The sequence below is a fragment of the Aotus nancymaae genome, unplaced genomic scaffold (genome assembly GCF_030222135.1).
Source record: "Aotus nancymaae isolate 86718 unplaced genomic scaffold, 86718_ANA_hifiasm-v0.15.2.pri h1tg000040l, whole genome shotgun sequence".
NCBI classification, from domain to species: Eukaryota; Metazoa; Chordata; class Mammalia; order Primates; family Aotidae; genus Aotus; species Aotus nancymaae.
In genome coordinates this window covers 83,599,276-83,619,839 of record NW_026988454.1, presented here as the reverse complement: position 1 = coordinate 83,619,839, position 20,564 = coordinate 83,599,276, and the positions used below count along the sequence as shown (strand labels likewise).

The following is a 20,564-nucleotide window of genomic DNA, read 5'->3' as shown; positions in this document are numbered from 1 at the left end:
GGCAGCATGGGTCCGGGAGGGGATGTTGCCACTACTGGGGTCGGGGATGCTGTTTCTTCTGGCAAAAAATGTTCATTGGAGTTTACAAGCCCAGTATCCTCAACTTCATCAGAGTCCTCCCACACATCCCCATTCCAAGTTGCAGGGTACCATTTTTTTTCCAATTAATGCCCTCACTTTAATTGGAATTCCTCACCAGTAAACACCTGGTGAGACTGTGCCTGCATTTTTCATTGCAGGTCAGCCACTCGCATGATAAAAGCTTGTGTCTGATTTTCCACAATTTCAGCTCTTTCTTTACAGGAGATAGGACTCTCACTCAGAGCAATCTTAGCAGATTTGAGGCACAGTAACTGTTTTTGAAGCTGAGAGTTAGAATCCCTGAGTTCATTGTTTTCCTTCATCACTTTGTCCAGTGAACTTAGGAGGAATCAACCAACTTCATTATGTTCCTTAGTTCTCCACATATAGTCAAAGGGCTGTATAGAGTCACTAAACTCCTTGACTCTCAAGAGTGGTGAATCAGGAGTGTCAAACACATTTATTTTGCATAACTCTCTAAACAGTCCATGCCAAGAACTATCAGTGTTTTCCATGCTATCAGAAGTAGAGTACTTAGCATCTTTGGGTGTAATCATATCAAGCAGCCAACTCCAGAAACCTCAAAACCAACAAATGAACTCCATCCTTAATATTCTGTTCCTCTAGAACCACTCCTGGTATCAAAATCTGAATTAGTCAGGGTGCCCTAGAGGGATGGAACTAATAGAATATATGTAGATATATATATCTAAATCTTTATATATATATATATATAAATCTTCATATATATAAAGTATATGTATAAATGTTCATGTATACAAATCTATAAATATATATATACATATATCTACACACACACACACACACACACATATATATATAAAAGATTGTATTAACTCACATGATCTCAAGATTCTGCAACAGGATATCTGTAAGCTGAGGAACAAGGAAACCAGTCCAAGTCTCAATGATGAACTTGGAGTGCAATATTCGAGGGCGAGAAGCATCCAGCACTGGTAAAAGATGTAGTCTGGGAGGCTAAGCCAGTATAGTCTTTTCATGTTTTTCTGCCTGCTCTATGGTCCAGCCACATTGGCAGCTGATTAGATGGTGCCCACCCAGATTAAGGGTGGGTCTCCCTTTCCCAGCCCACTGACTCAAATATTAATCTCCTTTGGCAACACCTTCACAGACAAACCCAGGATCAATACTTTGCATCCTTCAATCTAAGCTAGTTGATATATTTAGTATTAACCATTAGAGCAAGTTAGAATGAAAGAAAAACTAGCATTAAATTGAAGAAGAGCAAAATCTCCTATTGATAATATGTTCAATTAGTTGTCATGCCACAAACTTTTATTTATTTAATAACACAGCTTTAAAATACATAATGTGAAAACCAGTATCAAAACAGAAGAATATTAAATAATCATAATGTGAGATTCAACATACCTGTCACAAAAGTCCACATTTCAATAAACAGAAAAGATGAATATAAAGGGTTTTAATAAATTTCATGATATAAACCTAAATATATAAAAGTACACACACACACACACACACACACACACACACACACGTCAACAGAGAATATATAATCAGCTTAGTTGTTGACTATAAGGGCACCAAAAATAAAAAAAATAAAAAAACCCAAACCCTCTAAAAGAGTCTCAAAAGCATAAAACCAAGACCCATCCTTTCAACATGCCTCAATAAAATATAAGGATAGTGTCAAGTAAATCTGTTTCCTTTAGAATCACATCAGATAGGCAAAAATCTAAATGGCAATTCGGGTGAGAATGTAGGAAAATGGGCATTTATAAAAACTTCAGGTGGGAGTATAAATTCATGATCCCTTTTTAGAAAACAATTTGATATTACCTCTCAAAATTTTGAATGTCCATACTCTTTGACTCAATAATTGTCCCTCTAGAAATTCCTCTAATATAAAAAACTTATAATCAGAAAACAGATATACAAGAGTACAACACTAAGAATGACAAAAAGGTAATAAAACAAATATCCATTAAAAGAAAAATGGCTAAATAATTTATAGTACCTCTATTTCATAAAATATCAAGCATATTTTAATTATGTTTAGGTGCAAACTGAATAGAAAAAGAAGGGGAAGAGTATACAACAAACTTTTTACTTCTAGAGAGGGATATGATGGAGAACTTTTACATTTAACTTTATATATGTTTTTAGTGTTTGAATCTTTTATGACTGGTACTACTTGCAAAAGAAACACAATTAATTTTTTTCAATGTCTTATTTACTTTCCCGAAAAAGATTAAGATCCTTCCATTCTTAGGACGAATTTGATCAAACCCATCACAGAGTACAGGACAAGTACAAACTTTGAATCTGTTCCCATAAAAATACTTGCTGTTTCCTTTTCTGGGAATGATCTTCCATCATATATGGCTCACCACGAAAAGGAATGATCTGCCATCAGATATGGCTCACCACTTCACTTCCTTCAAGTTACCTGCTTAAATTTCACCTTATCTGAGGGACCTTCCCTGACTTTGCAATATAAAATGACAACATCCTACACCCATCGTACCACTCACCAACTACCTTACCTTGCTTCATTTTTCACTAGAGTAATTTACTACCAGTGTCTTAGTGTGCTTATCTTTAAAATGCAGGTGATAATAGTATCTACCACACAGGTTGTTGTTAGGCTTAAATGAACCACGAGTTCTTAGATGAATGCCTGACACATAGTAAGGGACATATGAGTCTGTTTTGTTTATGGTCTGCCTTCCCCCTATTAGAATAACAATGCTAAGAGGTACAGCCTGTGTTTTGTTCATTATTGTATCCTGATGCCTGGAAAGTAATTATTTGTAAATATTCATCACTGTTGAAGTGTGATTTAGTACTGCAGTCATATGTATAGACAGTTTATATTACAAGAAAAAAAAACTAATTTTTGGTAAAAGCAAGCTTTGTGCATATTAACATGAATCATCTGTAATGATTCAACCTATTTTAAACATATAATATTTAGCAGTATGGCTCCTAGAAGCTTCAAGTAGGGGAATGGTATAGTGGCATTTAATTCATTAATTTCTTAACACCAACATGGCAACAGAAGCTAAAACATAATGTGGAATGAAAAAACAAATGCACAACTTACTTTTCATTCCTGCTTTTGATGCATGGCTGGTAGAGGACCTTGACAGCACTCCAGGCAGAACTAGAATGTGCTTTCAATGTGTCTTCCAACAAGGGGAATGCTTTGATATATTTGGAATTTCTCAATGATTCAATCAGCAAACTGTCTGAATTTAAAAGCCATAGCTAAAGATGTGAAAAGAAAGTCCAAGTATAAGAATATTGTCACCTTATCAATATCTTACGACCTCTCAAAAAAAAAAGGCTATGAAAACACCAGAAAAAATAAATGACAATCATGTACATAATTTTAAAGTTGGGTAGGCCTTTCAAAATATAACATTTGGTAGAGCAACTGACATAAAGTTAAAAAAAAAAAAAGACAACTGACTTGGAGAAAATAACACATATATAACAAAGTTATTATCTATAATATACAGAGCTTCAATAAGGGGGTAAAATAGCCCAAGAGAAACACAGGCAAAGAATATGAACACAATTAATAGAAGAAATAAATGATAAACACTTATTAGAATCTTAATGTAACTAATAAATGCAAAAATTTTGCCACCAATTTTCACTTATCAGATTGGCAAATATAAAAGGATTGATAACAGCCAGTTCAGAAAAGGGGTTTGAAGTCAGCATCCCATAAACTGCTGGTGGGAGAGTGTTTTGGGATTTGGATGTGCGTAATTTACTGAGGGAATACTCACAGGAGAAAGGAAGTGAAGGAAATGGGATAAGGCAGGGGAAAGAGCTAGTCAAGGATATAGAATTATCTGGAGTCGGGTTTCAGCCTGATCCATGGGGGATTTCTACAGCATGAATCCCACCTACAGAGTTTGTTCTACCTTGAGACAAGTGTCCCTCGCTTTCTGTGTCCCAGGATCAAATCACTGGCAGTGGGCTGACCAAGGTGGGGTGAGTCAGGGAGGTGGGACTGTGGTAGACAAGTAACGTCTGTGCAAGGCAACACCAGTCATCTAAAGAGGAAGTCTGTGAAGAAGGGGGCAGCTGTGAGCCATTATCAGCCAACACTGTCAGCAGCTGGGAATGGGTGCACCAACTCAGTATGGGGTCTGGGTGGCTCACCAAAAATACCCACTATAAAGATAAATTAGTACAAGTTTTTTGGAAGATGATAATCATCTGAGTTTCAAATACACAAATTCTAATACTATATTAGATTAGAAAGAGACATTTCTAAAGAAATACTAAAATATACAGGCAAAAATTACTTTCATTGCAGTTCGGTCTTAGCCTTACAGCAGAATACCAGTCATTAAAGAGCCAGACCTATATTTAAACTAATAAAAACTATTCTCATGATATATAATGTGAAGCAAGCAAGTTGCAGAAAAATACTAATCATGTGATACTGTTTTTTTTTTTTTTTAACAAATCGACAAACACCTGGTAGTGTGCCTATATATAGCTGTGTATGGAAAGAATAAAAACAATGGAGTACACATATCAGACTGTTAATACTGATTGCCCCCCCGAGTAGTATGATACAGTAAGGCAGGAAAGGGACACACCTTCTTTATGTTCTTCATGTTGCCTGAATGTGTTTCCAAAATATTTTACTTTTATAAAAAAGAAAAATCTAAATACATGTTAGAAAGTTTAAGAAGTTCCTACTCCTGATTTCCAACTTGAAAACTTACAATAAAAGAAAAACTAAAACTGATATCTGATAACTGTGAGGTATATTTAGTACCAACATCAGTCAGAAAATATTTTAGGTTTTCATAGAAATGATCTGCATTTAGAAGAGCATGGGGTCCCCATAATGGATGGCCAGCTACAGAGTCACATCTACCAGCAACCTCAAGCCCTTCCCTCCTTTTTGTTACCATGTTTCCCTATTACCTTTTAAGTTTCATGAAGGCATTTGTATTCTCCCTTGAGCACCTGGAACAGTGTCTTTCAAATAGGAAATGCTCCATACATGTTTACTGGTTGAATAAAATAGATGTAGAAGCAGAGAGGATACTTGGGCCATGATACTTGGTTATCCAGATAAATGCCCCAAATTTGTTTCTGCAGGACACTATTTTAATAGAGGCAGTGTAATATTAGATTCTAGTGGTACATGCTGGGATGATTGTTAGCCACAGAGCCTCTTCCTCAAAAATTGCCACTGATTCTCAAATATCACAGAATCAGAGGCATTTATTTTCATATATCACAGAATCAGAGGCATTTAAAAACAACAGAAGAAGTCCAGGCTTGGTGGCTCATGCCCGCAATCCCACTATAATCCCAACAGTTTGGGAGGCCAAAGCGGGAGGACTACCTCAGCCCTGGAGTTCGAGACCAGCCTGGGTAACATAGCGAGACTTCATCTCCACAAAAAATTTTTAAAATTGCCTGAGAATGGTGGAGTACGCCTGGAGTCTCAGTTATTTGGGAGGAGACTGAGCAGGGAGGATCCCTTTAGCCTGGGAAGTCAAGGCTGTGGTAAGCCATAATCATGTCACTGCACTCCAGCCTGTGTGACAGAGAAAGACCTTGTCTCGAAAGACAAAAAACAAACAGGAGCAATAGAACATACATAAGAGTACTAAATAGGAAAAAAAAAAAGTGAGACAGAATAGTGTTATAGTGACCAAAAAAAGGCCATTACAAACTGAGAGGAAAAAACCTGATTTTGTGGTATGAGCTTCTAAATAGCAGGAATCAGGATTTCTTTCTTTCTGTATCCTTAGTACCTATGACATAGAGGCACTTGATCATGTGTTACTAAATTAAGGGAGTTGATTAATGAATTAAACTGATATTAACATTTTTTAAGACGGAGTCTTATTCTGTCACCCAGGCTTAAGTGCAGTGGCACCATCTTGGCTCATTGCAACCTCCACCTCCCAGGTTCAAGCGATTCTCCTGCCACAGCTTCCTGAGTAGTTGGTACTACAGGCGTGCACCTCTGCGCCAGGCTAATTTTCGTATTTTTAGTAAAGATGGGGTTTCCCCATGTTGGCCAGGCTGGTCTCAAACTCCTGACCTCAAGTGATTCACCTGCCTTTGCCTCTAAAAGTGCCAGGATTATAGGCATGAGCCACCGTGCCCAGCATGATATTAACACTTTTAATCCCTTATTTTCAACACCTGAGAATTAAGAAAAAAGAATGAAAAAACTAAAGAATTCTGCGACCGTGGATTCCTAGGCTACAAGAAGCTGGATAAAATAATTTCTTACCAAGATATACACTTTGTTGTCCTGACCTTGAATCGTGAATCTAAAAGTGCTTCTAGCAGAGGAGAGCTGCACCAGACACTGGGCAATCACGCTCTGGACAAACTGAGACCTGTTTGAACAGAAATCAGTTTTCACAAGTGTGTCTCATAATAACGCTAACTGGCAAGATAAGCAAAAAATACCCACAGCGTACCTAAGAGGCAGAGACATCCGCATGCCAGACTTTTCTATGTACTGCTCATTCCCTCACAATCTGTACTGATGTGGATTTTAATATATTTTAATGTACTCAGGTTTGCTACATTCTTCTTAAAATCTATTCTCCAATCCTGAATACACTTTCCACCCCAAACCTAACTATTCACCCCTATTAAATGAAAAGAATCCATGTTAGAACAAGTCAATATTCCATTTGTGGTGTAGCATATTAAACAGATAATAACTAATTTACAAAAGAAGGCAAGAGATTTCCTGCCAAACATCAGACAGTATTGTCTACATTTTTTTCCATTTGGATCTCCCTCAAGTGTCAGGTCTGAGGTACATAATCAAAGTATTTACATAAGGATAAAAGTCAAGGCTATACTCAGATTGCCATAATTGTTGGACATCAACAAATAAGCTGGAATAAAGACATACCATGGTTAACTTGTTTGCAAACTAAAAAGAGTCAAAGAAACACTAATAGATTTAGTAGATAAATACCATGTTTTTAAAACATAGGAGTCACTTGAAACTGACCCATGTTTCAAATGTTAAATAATTCAAATTAAAACCAGAAATTATTCAAAAACTTATTGGTGACTAGGTGATAAGATTCTGGATATCTGGTAAATAGAAACATAAAAAACTTTCAGAATTAGAAGATTTATAAGAGCACATTTGTCTACAGCACTATATGAGGAAAAGATTTTTTTAAATCCTCAAATCTTTTATATGTGTGGTTTGGTTCAACTATCTAAAAGGCTTTCTCTTTCCTTTTCCAAATAAAGAAAGGTATGAATAAAAATGAATTCCCAAATGATCAGCTGTACTTCCTTTTCCCTACCTTTGAAATTACAAATATTTATCATAGACTACTACTCAACCACAAAAAGGAATGAAATAAAGGATTCACAGCATCCTGGATGTAACTGGAGACTATTATTCTAACTGAAGTAACTCAGGAATGGAAAACCAAACATCGTCTGTTCTCCTTCATAAGTGGGAACTAAGCTACGAGGATGCAAAGGCCTAAAAATGACACAATGGACTTTGAGGACTTGGGGAAAAGGCTGGGTGAGAGGTGAAAGATAAAAGACTACACGCTGGGTACAGTGATGTACCAGATTTGGGTGATGGGTGCACCCAAATCTCAGAAATCATCACTATCATGTAACCAAACACCATCTGTTCCACAAAAACCTATTGAAATAAAAAATAAATTCAAAACCAAAAAAATAAATAAATAAAGGTCTGAATAGGGGAAAAAAAGAAATTACAAATAAATAAAAGTAATTTGCTATTTGTACCTTGGCATGATGGGAAAACTTCTCTCAGATGACTGAATAATGATCTCTGTCATATAAAACTTGGTAGTTTCTAGAAACAAAAAAGAAAATTAATACTCTCCCCAATACACTAACAATTTTATTGTGGGCATGTTGCTCCAAATTATGACATTCCAAAGTAAATATTCAATATACTGGTAAAATTAATATTCAGTTTACATTTTCCAAAAACCACTTAGTTTCAGAAGACAAAGCATTGGTTACTAAAGGAGACAGTTCTGAAGCTTCTGTGTCTTTTTAGAAAATAATGCCCAGAGACTCTGCCCACACATATGGAAGATTATAAAAATTAGTTACACCACAGGCATAGGGCATTTATGTAGAAATTAGTCACTGGGTTTCTTCAATTCTGCAGAACAGCTATAAACCTGTAAGTCAATAAAAAAGATTTCTGGTTTGTTTTTGATTTACTATTTTCCCAGATAAAGGTAGTTCTAACGGCTTCCACTTGGCCTTTTCTACCATAATAGCCTAAATTCACAGGTTGAGAAACTAATGTGGGGATTCTGTCAGCTGCTAAGTGTGTTAACTTCAGTTAAGCACTCTGGAGTTAGGGAAATAATCACAGGAAGCATCCAGCGATCCACCAGACCCATTGTGAAATGGTCCTGAGCCAAAATTTTATTGATCACCTGATCCCCCACCCCCACTCTAACTGGAGGGCCACAGTGATGTTTTGGGTCTTCTAGAATTGGTGTTCATTTAGAACCAGTGTCCAGTAGTCCCTAAAAGGTGTGATTATTTGCTTTTCCCCAGTGCACATGGAGAACTGTTACCCTGATAAAGGCCATGGTTCCCTTTGTGGAAGGCTGAGAGAAAGATTAACAGTATAAATTTTAGGTAGCATACTAGGGTTTTTCGTTGAGGGCAGCTGGCCTCTCCTTCATTCAAGGGGTCCTGGGTCTATAAAGACTCATGTGTGAGAATTGAATAAGGGGCCAGGACTCTCTGTTTTTATGATTCAAGCTAGGCTTTTATTCACTTGATACAGAACTTTCTGCTTATACAAATCAAGTAAGATTTTAGTAGGCTTCTTAACTGTTTCACTTCTAGACAACACCATGATCAACTAGCAAACACCACAGGTCTGAATAACACAAATTACCGTGATTGTTGTCTTGACTTTCTGTCATTACACTAACCACACCCACCTTGCCTTTGATGTTTGAGTGTTCCTACCCAAAAAGGGGTTTTTAATCACAGCATCCCAAAACACAGATGTGGTGAATCTCATATTAGAACCTACCCAGAATCTTACTGACTTTATTGAGGTACAATTCGCATTAAATCTGGTTATGATTACTTACAGAAAAATTTAAATAGTAGACTAGATATTTAATAGACATAAATGTAAACACAACCATCTTGGATTTCTAAAAAAATCTAAGAAAAATATTTAATCTTACTAACAATGAAAAAATGTACATCAAAACAAGATTTTTTTTTAGCATCAAACAAAATATTTTAAAATGATAAGGTGTAGCGCTGGATACACTTATTCACATAGATGGATACGCTTATTCACACACTGCTGTGAGAATTGCAAATGACAGTTTCTAGAAAGCCACTTTGCAAAGGCCTTAAAATTGTATATGTACTCTGGTACCATAATTAACTATATAAGAATTTATTTCACATAAATACTCACTGGTATATAAAAACACTTATCTATAATGATTCTTGTAATAATATCAACAGAAAAATACTGAAAACAAATGTCTAAAAATTGAGAATAATGTTCAGGCAACATAATTCCATGCATGTTTCAAATTTTAAATAGGTCAAATTAAAACCAGAAATAATTAAAAATGAGGCTGTCATTAAAAAATGGTATTGTTGGCCAGGTACAGTGGCTCACACCTAATCCCAGCACTTTGGAAAGCCAAGGCAGGAGGATCACTTGAAGCCCAGGAGTTTGAGACCATCCTGTGCAACAAAGTGACAGCCTGTCTCTACAAAAAATTGTTTTAAAAATCAGTCAGGCACAGTGGCATGTGCCTGTAGTCCCAGTTACTTGGGAGGCTGAAGCAAGAGGATCGCTTGAGCCCAGAAGTCTGAGGCTTCAGTGAACTACTGTGCTCCAGTCTGAGAGACAAAGTAAGATCCCATCTCTTAAAAAAATAAAATAATATAAAACAGTGTTGTCAAACAACTTTTAATAAGACAGAAAATTAGTTTTTGAAAGTGTGTAATTGCTCAATATTACACACAGAAAAAGTCAAAAATAAATCAAGTAGTAGATTATTATATCAATAGTCATGATAGATTTACCCATTTCTCCTTGAAGATCAGTCAATATTTACTATTTTGAAGTTATGTTAGATGCAGAACTAAACTAAACCTTTTTAACTTTATGAAATAACTATGTATTTATTTATTTACTTATTTAAGACAAGGTCTTACTATGTTGCCCAACTGGATTGCAGTGGTGTGATCATAGCTCACTGTAACCTTGAACTCGTGGGCTTAAGTGATCCTTCTGTGTCAGCCTCCTGAGTAGCTAGGGGTACAGGTATGCACTACTATGCCCAGCTAATTTTTTGTAGAGACAAGGTCTCACTATGTTGCCTAGGGGGGGTCTCAAGGGATCCTCTCATCTCCGCCTCCCAAAGCAGAAATGATCCTTTTTATCCCAGCTGTTATTAATCTATAATTTAATTATATTACTTTAATCCTACAGGTATTATTTCTATTATGTTATCGTTAATACTCATTTAAGTGTTATCTGAATATTCACTACTTTATCAAGCCTTATTGAACTTAGACCTTCTATGTGAGATCGTTTTCTTCTACCTGAATACAGGTAGAATTTCTTTTCATAAGAAACCACTAGTAGTGAATTATTCCAGTTTGCGTTTGTCAGAAAACATACTTATCTTAGCCTTCATTCTTGAAGGAAATTTTCACTTGATATTAAGTCCTAGGATCAACAGTTATTTGCACACATTGGCAATATTGTTCCACTGTCCTCAGACTTCTATTACTGCTCTTCCTTTGAAGGTACTCTATCAGTTTTCTTCAGCTGCATTTAAGATTATCTTCACTTTTTATTCTACAGTATTACTCGCATGTGTCTAGAACAGATTTATTTTTATTTTTCTTGCTGGGACTTCACTGAATTGGAATTCACCGGGCTCCTTGAATCTAGAGATTGCTGTTCTTCATCACTTTTGTAAAACTCTTAACAATTAGCTCTTCAAAAATTGTACAAGCTCCATTCTTTTCCTCCTACGTCAGATAGTCTCAATCTATGTTCTATTTCTCTTACTCTCTCTTCTATATTTTTTGCCTTTTGTCTCTCTTTGCTACATAACAGGTTTTTCTTTTCATCTATCTTTTGTTTATTAATTCTGTCTTCAAATTGTACCTAATCTGGTGTTAACCCACTGGCTGAGTTTTTAAAATCAATTACAATACGTTTTTAGGAAATTTTATTGTGTCTTTCCCAAATATGCTTACTGTTATAATTTCCTTTTTTTTCCCAACTACCTTCAAATCTTTCATACTGCTAAATATGCTAAGCATGGTTATTTTACAGTTTACATGTAATTCCAATAAGAAGTCTATTTTCATTATTGTTTTTGTTAATGCTTGTTGATGGAAGTCTAATTTACTTGTGTGCCTATTTATCTTTGGTTGCATGATGAATACTATACATCTGTGCAAATAACATGAGTTTTACAATGAAAATATTTCCTTACAAAGGTGATTTTGCCAGGCACCTGGCAAATGTTTAGAACAAGGCAAACTAAACCAAATTTAAGACGTGAAATTCCCTAAAGTCCCAAAGGATTGATCTCTAATTCTACAGGGCTGTTCTACTTCCAATTCACCCTCACTGTGAGGGCACACAGCATTTAGGGTCTCATATTTTTATTAGGTTCTCTTCTTGGGTAGTCTTTCATCTTTGTCCTTCTCAGAACAAAAGTTCTAATTTTAGAGAATGGGCAAATTGCAAAGAAAATGTGGCTTGAATGTTGTGCTTACCTCTTTTGAGTTTGCTTTTGGTAATTTGCCCACATTATTTTCCATTCTCCCTGATTTTATCCTTGCTGTAGTTTCCAGTTACCATCTGGTATCTTTTGTGTCAGCCTGAAGAACCGCCTTTATCATTTCTTGTACAGCAGGTTTGCTAGTAATCCATTATTGCTATGTATTTATCTGGAAGCATCCTTATTTTGCCTTCACTCTTGAGAGATAGTTTTGCTAGACATAGCACTGTTGGTTGCCACATCTTTTCCCCCCAGCACTTTGCATTATCTTATTTCAGTGTCTTTTGGTTGTCATTATTTCTATTAGAAGTTCACCTTTACTATATTATGAAATCCCTTACATACGAGGTTTTTTTCTCTTTCTACTTCAAGGATTCTCTCTTCATCTTCAACAGTTTACCACAACATGCCTGAGTGAAGTGTTTTTGTGTTTATTTTACTACAGGTTCACTGAAATTCTTAAATCTATAAGCCAACATTTTTCAAACAATTTGCCAAGTTTTCAGCCAGTTTTTTCTACAAATTTTTTTTCTGACCCTTTAAATGTGTCCTTACCATTTGAGACCCTATTTACACATTTGTTAAACACCTGATATTGTCTCACAAACTGGAGGTTCAGTTCATTTTGTTTCAGATTGTTTTATGTTTGGTTAATTTGCATTAATCTATAAGTTCTATCTTTTTTTAAAAAATCTTTTGTCATCTCAAATCTGTAGTTTAGATCATCTAGTGAATTTTTCTTTTCTGTTATGGTACATTTTAACTCTAGAATTACCAATTTGTTTTTCTTTGATTTTTCTAATTTACTGAGATTTGCTATCTGTTCAAAGGTTTTCTTAAAAAGTTACTTGCCATATTTATAATAGTTGCTTCCATACGTTTGTCTGCTCAATTGAATATTTGTGCTAAGTACCTGTTTATTAAGTCATTTTTTTCTTGAGTATAAAACATTTTTTCTGTTTCTTTGCACATCTAATAATTTTTAGACAGAAGCATGATATTGTGTGCAATATGTAGTAGCAACTGTGGATTTTGTTTTGCTCTTCTGAAGGTTGTTGGTTATTGGTTGGGATAGCAGTTGATTGACTCGCCTGGACTCAAAACTGTGAAATCTATCTCCCCACAGTGTGTAGCCACTAATATCTCTACTCAGCTTTAATTTTGTTTAGTCTGGCTCACTGGCAAGTATCCATTGTACCTGCATAGGTTAGCTGTCAGCAAATAATTTGGGATGAGGCTCTACTCAGATACCTCAAGCCAGTGACACTTCTTGCCAGAATTACCTTCTGCTACCCAAGTTGTATGAGTAATGCAATCAGTCACAGCAAATTCACAGATCCCCCTAAGCTTTCAATCCTTATTGAAAATACATACAATAAATACTCTCTGCCATTTTTTTGTATGTATGCAGAGTTTAGCAGTCAGCCAGAGTTGTGTTAGGACAGAGAAGTTATCTCAGCCCTTCTATGACACTTTGTGCAGCAGGTGGTTTTTGCATTGTTATAAATACCTGAGGCTGAGTAATTAAAAACAAAACAAAAAACAACAAAAAAAAAGGTTTCTGATATGGTTTGGCAGTGTCTCCACACAAATTTCATCTTGAATTGTAGCTCTCATAATTGCCACATATCATGGGAGGGACTCAGTGGGAGGTAATTGAACAATGGGGGCCCGTTTTTCCCATGCTGTTCTCATGATAGTGAACAAGACTAATGAGATCTGGTTTTATAAAGAGCAGTTCCCCCATACATGCTCTCCTGCCTGCCACCATGCAAGACCTGCCTTTCCTCCTCCTTTGCATTCTGCCATGATTGTGAAGGCTCCTCAGCCATGTGGAACTGAGTCCATTAAACCTCTTTTTCTTTATAAATTACCCAGTTTCAGGTATGTCTTTATTAGCAGCATGAGAACATTCTAATATAGTAAATTGGTACTGGTAGAGTGTGGTGCTGCTGTAAAGATATTGGAAAATGTGGAAATGACTTTGAAACTTAGGTAACAGGCAGAGGTTGGAACAGTTTGGAGGGCTCAGAAGAAGGCAGGAAAATGTGGGAAAGTTTGAAACTCCCTAGAGACTTATTGAATGGTTTTGACCAAAATGCTGATAGTGATATGGACAATAAAGTCCAGGCTGAGGTGGTCTCAGACAAAGATGAGGAACTTATTGGGAACTAGAGCAAAGGTGACTCTTGTTATGCTCTGGGAAAGAGACTGGCAGCATTTTGTACCTGCCTAGAGATCTGTGGAACTTTGAACTTGAGAGAGATGATTTAAGGTATCTATCTGGTGAAAAAAATTTCTTCCTTTTTTTTGAAACCAAGTCTCATTCTGTTGCCCAGGCTGGAGTGCAGTGGTGCTATATTGGCTCACTGCACCCTGTGCCTCCCAAATTCAAGCAATTCTCATGCCTCAGCCTCCTGAGTAGCTGGGACTACAGGTAAGCACCACTACGCCTAGTTAATATTTGTATTTTTTTGGTAGAGATGGGGTTTCACCATCTTGACCAGGCTGGTCTTGAACCCCTGACCTCAAGTGATCCACCTGCCTCAGCCTCCTAAAGTGTTGGGATTACAGGCATGAGCCACTGTGCCCAGCCTGGTGAAAGAAATTTCCAATCAACAAAGCATTCAAGAGGTGACAGAGCATAAAAGTTTGGAAAATTTGCAGCTAGACAAATAGGTATAAAAGAAAAACCCATTTTCTGGGGAGAAATTCAAGCCTGTTTGAACATCAAGCAGAAGCTGCTTTTGCAAAGCTGCAGAAATTTGCATAAGTAACAAGGAACCAAATCTTAATTACCAAAACAATGGGAAAAATGACTCCAGGCCTTGTCAGAAATCTTTGCAGCAGCTCCTCCCATCACAGACAGGAGGCCTAGAAGGAAAAAATGGTTTCCTGCTGTGCACAGCCTAGGGACTTGGTGCCCTGTGTCCCAGCTGCTCTAGTCGTGGCTACAAAGGACCAAGGTACAGTTTGGGCCCTGGTTTCAGAGGGTGCAAGCATCAAGCATTGGCAGCTTCCATGTGGTATTGAGACTGTGGGTGCACAGAAGTCAAGAATTGAGGTTTGGGAACCTCCACCAAGATTTCTGAGAATGGACAGAAATGCCTGGATGTCCAGGCAGAGGTGTGCTGCAGGGCTGCAGCCCTCATGGAGAACCTCTGTTAGGGCAGTGCAGAAGGGAAAGGTGGGGTGGGAGCTCCCACAGAGTCCCCATTGGGGCACAGCCTAGTGAAGCTATGGTAAGAGGGCCACCATCCTCTAGACCCCAGAATGATAGATACACAGACAGCCTGCACCATGTGCCTGGAAAAGCCACGGTAACTCAATACCAGCCCATGAAAAAACTGGGTGGGGGGCGCTGTACCCTGCAAAACCACAGGGCCAGAGCTGTTCAAGGGCATGGGAGTCCACCTCTTGCATCAGCATGACCTGGTTGTGAGACATGAAGACAAAGGAGATCATTTTGGAGCTTTAAGATTTGACTGCCTTGCTGGATTTCAGACTTGCCAGGTGCCTTCAGCCCCTTTGTTTTGACCAATTTTTTCCCATTTGAAATGGGTGTATTTACCCAACGCCTGTACCCCCATTGTACCTAGGAAGTACCTAACTTGCTTTTGATTTTACGGTCTCATAGGCGGAAGGGACTTGCCTTGTCTCAGATGAGACTTTGGGCTTGGACTTTTGAGTTAATGCTGAAATGAGTTAAGACTTTGGGCAACTGTTGGGAAGGCATGATTGGTTTTGAAATGTGAGGACATGAGATTTGGGAGGAGCCAGGAGCAGAATGATATGGTTTGGCTGTGTCCGCATCCAAATCTCATCTTAAATTGTTGCTTCCACAATCCTCATGTGTCATGGGAGGGAGCTGGTGGGAATTACCTGAATCACGGGGGCGGGTTTTTCCCATGCTATTCTTGTGATAGTGAATAAGTCTCACAAAAGCTGATGGTTTTATAAAGGGCAGTTCCCCTCACATGCCCTCTTGTCTACAAAGACGTGCCTTTGTCCTCCTTCACCTTTTGCCATGATTGTGAGGCCTCCCCAGCCATGTGATACTGTGAGTCCATTAAACCTTTTTCTTTATAAATTACCCAGTCTCGAGTATGTGTTTATTAACAGCACGAGAACAGACTAATACAGTTTCCTTGTCTCACGGTTCTGCAGGCTGTACAAGCATGCCTCCAGCATTTGCTTGGCTTCTGGTGAGGGCCTCAGGAACCTGACAATCCTGGTGGAAGGCAAAGAAGGAGCAAGGTGTCTCACATGATGAGAGCAGGGATGAGAGACAGGGGAAGTGCCATGCACTTTTAAAATAACCAGATCTCATGAGCATTCACTCACTATCATAAGGATAGCACCAACACATTCATGAGGGATCTGCTCCCTGACACAAACACCTCCCACCACACCCTACCTCCAAAATTGGAGATTACATTTTATTAACAACATGAGATTTAAAGGAGACAAACATCTGAACTATATTACTGATATGGTTTGGATCTATGTCCCCACGCAAATCTCATGCTGAATTGTAAACCCTAATGTAGGAGGTGAAACCTGGTATGAGGTTACTGGATTATGGTTGTGGGTCCTTTATGAATGGTTTAGCACCATCACCTTGGTGTAGTACTTGTGATAGTGAGTGAGTGACTTCTTACAAGATCTTCTTGTTTAAAAGTATGTAGCACCTCCTCTCATTCTTGCTACTGCTTCCACCATGTGAGATGCCTCACTCCTCCTTTGTTTTGTGCCATGATTGTAAGTTTCCTGAGGCCTCCCCAAAACCAGAAGCTGCTATGCTTCCTGTATAGCCTGAAGCACGATAAGCCTATTAAACCTATTTTCTTTATAAATTACCCAGTCTTGGGTATTTCTTTATAGCAATGTGAGAATGGACTAATATAATCACTTTGCTTCTAAATATACTCCTTAAAATTTCTACTTTCTCTACCACCTACCCTAAATCAAACCCACCATGTAGAGACAGTAAAGCCGTGGGCTTTTCCTGCCTGAGTTGGGAAGACATAAGGTGGCAAGGTCCACCTGCATCCCCAGGCAAAAAAAAAATTACAATTTTTGTTATTCTTTCCCAATACAGTAGCAGTTTTCCATTACTTAATAGTTGTCAAACTGCTGCTTTACTTTTGTTCATTTTCCAGTACCCTAATATGGTTCTTAATAATTCTTAAAATTGTCCAGTTCTGTTCAGGTTTTCTACAGATTGCCCATTCTCTTCATGACACCATTTTTGGAAGTGGAGTCCTAGTGATTTACTTTTAGAACACATGTGGATATAGATCTCTTATATCACCCCAAAAACTCACACATATTGACCTCCTAATATACTTTTGTATCACATTACAATGTTTAACTAAGTGAATATTCAGTGTTTACATTATTATTATGATAATAATACCATGGAGATGCTTCCTTCCTTTTTCAACCTTTTGTTTTTTACTGCAGTGAATAACTGCTTCAATCACCTTTAGCTAATCCTTTCCATATAATAAAATAGTTTCTCTCAAGACTATCTGTCACATATTGATATGGTTTGGCTCTGTGTCCCCACCCAAATCTCACGTCAAGATGTAATTCCACATGTTAAAGGTGGGGCCTGGTGGGAAATGATTGAATCATGGGGGTGATTTCTAATGGTTTAGCACTATCCCCTTAGCGTTGTCTTGTGATAGAATTCTCACAAGATCTGATGGTTTAAAAGTGTGTGGCAGTTCTCTGCTCTCTCTCTCTCATCCTCTTGTGAAGAAGGTGCTTGCTTCTTCTTTGCCTTCTGCCATGGCTGTAAGTTTCCTGAGGCCTTCCCATCCATGTGGAACTATGAGTCAATTAAATCTCTTTTCTTTACTAATTATCCAGTCTTAGGTAGTTCTTTACAGTAGTGTGAAAATGGACTAATACACATATGGTCAAACAAATCAACTAATTTATCAATTCTACTTTATAACTAAAAAAAAAAAAAATCGGCCAGCTATGTTGGCTCATGCCTATAATCCCAGTACTTTGAGTCCAGGAGTTTAAGATCAGCCTGGGCAACACAGGAAGATGTTACTTCTACAAAAAATTTAGTCAGACACAGTGGTATGCACCTGTGGTTCTAGCTACTTGGGAGGCTGAGGTGGGAGGATCACTTGAGCCTAGGAGGTTGAGGCTGCTGTGAGTCATGATCACGCCACTGTACTCCAGCCTGGGCAATAGAGTGAGACTATGTCTCAAAAAATATATATATTACAATCTTCTCTCCCATTGGCTTCAATATAGGCTGCTATTCTCTAAGCCTGCTGCCCACTCCTTATCCTGCTCTCCTGAATTGTACAACTTGTTACCCAATTCCATGTCATCTCTTTCTAGATTAAATTCCTATTTTCAGTGATCTATATTTTACGGTGAATTACTAAGAAAAATAAACTGTTAGTAACTGTGTTTTGAGACTTTGTTATTTGCAAAATGCCTTTTATTATTTTCATATTTTGACTGATAGCTTGACTGTGTATAGAATTCTGGACTTAAAATCTTTTTCCTTTCAAATTATGAAGGCACTGCTTCACTGCCTTCTAGCTTTCAGCTCTGCTGTTAAGAAGTTCAATGCTATTCTAATTCCTAATCTGTCATATATTAACTGCTTTATTCCCTCTGGAAACTTCATCTTTGGTGTTCTGAAAATACTCACTATAGCGGCCTTGAGTGGCTTCCTGGCTATTCCTCTATTAATTACAATGAGTACTTAGTGGGCCCTTTCAGTCAAGAAACTGAAGTCCTAGCTGTGGAAAATAGTCTTGTATTTGTGGTATTTTTGGTATTGGATAATTTCCTACATTCTGTTGTCTCTATTCTCTCTTTCTAGAATTTCTACAAGCTAGATGTTAATTGTCCTGAAAGGCTCAGTTCACTTACTCTTTCAACAAATACTTACTGGGTACTTAATATGTGCCAGATGTTATACTAAGTGCTGAGATTACAGGGATAGACAAGATAGACAATGTCTCTACCTTCAGGAAACTTAATTGATTATATATATTTTTTGTACTTCTTCTTTAATCTCCTTTCTTTTCTTCTTCTTCTTTTTTTTTTTTTGAGATGGAGTCTTGCCCTGTTGCTCAGGCTGGAGTGCACTGGCACAATCTTGGCTCACTGCAACCTTATCCTCCCAAGTTTAAGCAATTCTCCTGCCTCAGCCTCTCTAATAGCTGGGATTACAGGCACCCACCACTATACCTGGTTAATTTTTGTGTTTTCAGAAGAGATGAGGTTTTGTCATGTTGGCCAGGCTGGTCTCAAACTCCTGACCTCAGGTGATCTGCCCACCTCAGCCTCCCAAAGTGCTGGGAATACAGGTGTGAGCCATCGTGCCTGGCCTCTTCCTTAACTTTCAATCTCTGTCTTTTGGTTTTAATTTCTGGCCTAATTCTTTAGTTTTATCTTCCAATTCTTTGATTTTTCTTTTTTGAAGTATCACATTTTTAAATTCCATATTCTCTGAATTATGGAAGCAATATGATTTTATTTCTCCAAGGGCATTTTATGTATTTTTTTAAAGGTTTTCTTCTGGTATACATAATGCGTTTCTTCTCAGTGCTTTTAATCTGCTTGCTAAATTATTTATTTGCCTTGGTTTCTTTTTTGTTGGAGATTTCCTCAAATATTTGATGATTCTCAACAATCCATTTCAATTTTAATGTAAGGCAGTGAAATGCTGAGAGGAAGCTCTTGTACCTATACCCAGTGAATGAACAAATACAAGTTTTTTGTACCTATACCCAATAAATTTTTTTTTAAGAGATGGGGTCTCCCTATATTCTCCAAGCTGAAGTGCAGTGGCTATTCATAGGTGCAATAATAGTGCACTACAGCCTCGACCTCCTGGGCTCAAGTGACCCTCCTGCCTCAGCCTCCCAAGTACCTGGGACTACAGGCATATACCACTGTGCCTAGAGTAAGCTCATTTTTGGTTGAATGACCCCAAAGAATCAGTGTCTGCAAGTCTTTAGTTGGTACTCTTCCATTATTCAAAAAAAGGGGGAGTCGTCTTCCAATCTCCCACCTTGAGGATTATAAAAGCAAGTTGAAAATGAAGTGGGAAATCTAGAAGTCTAGCAGCTCCGTATGTACACTTTGAACCAATCATCCTGCTTCCAGCTCCTTGCCTCAGACTGCCTTCCCTGTTACTGGCTGCCTCCAAATTCTAACCTGTTCTAGGGTTCTACAGTGAGTACTGGCTCACTCTTCATCCAAATTATCTACAGACACTGAAGCTGCAGCTTCCTTCATGCTGCCAAGTGTATTCCAAAAAAGTCTGCTTACATCTCTTGTTTATGTCATTGTCAACTCTTCTCCATTTCTCTTTGCCTTTGTAGATATATATCTGTTCATTCCTCAACTGACATTTCAACAGGACTTTAGGGAGAAAAGAATTTAAAAATCAATTCACCTTATTTAACCAGAAGCCTTAACATTTTCTAAGGTGTTGCTTCAGGGGCTTGCTTTCATTTTCCAAAAATGATATTGAGGATGGTATCCATTACTAACTCATTTTTCCTTTTTGGCTCACTGTGAACAAGTAACTACTTACAAGATTCTGATGATTAAACAAACAAACAAAAAAATACCATCATCTGCCTTCCCTTAAGTACA

The 20,564-nt window shown here is 37.7% G+C and overlaps 1 protein-coding gene across 5 annotated transcripts in view; it reads right to left on the bottom strand.

Moving 5' to 3' along the window:
* UBE3D (ubiquitin protein ligase E3D) overlaps window positions 1–20,564 on the bottom strand; it is a 201,833-nt gene that overhangs the window by 148,573 nt on the left and 32,696 nt on the right. For 3 of the 5 annotated variants that reach the window (XM_064360894.1, XM_064360895.1, XM_012468841.2), the window contains 3 exons: window positions 7,885–7,954; window positions 6,374–6,482; window positions 3,191–3,354 (listed from right to left, as the gene is read on the bottom strand). In XM_064360894.1, the coding sequence (XP_064216964.1) occupies window positions 3,191–3,354; window positions 6,374–6,482; window positions 7,885–7,954 (343 nt within the window). Of the gene's footprint in view, window positions 1–3,190; window positions 3,355–4,022; window positions 4,168–6,373; window positions 6,483–7,884; window positions 7,955–20,564 lie in introns of those variants that run through there. The other 2 variants (XM_012468843.2, XM_064360896.1) reach the window with 2 other exon arrangements.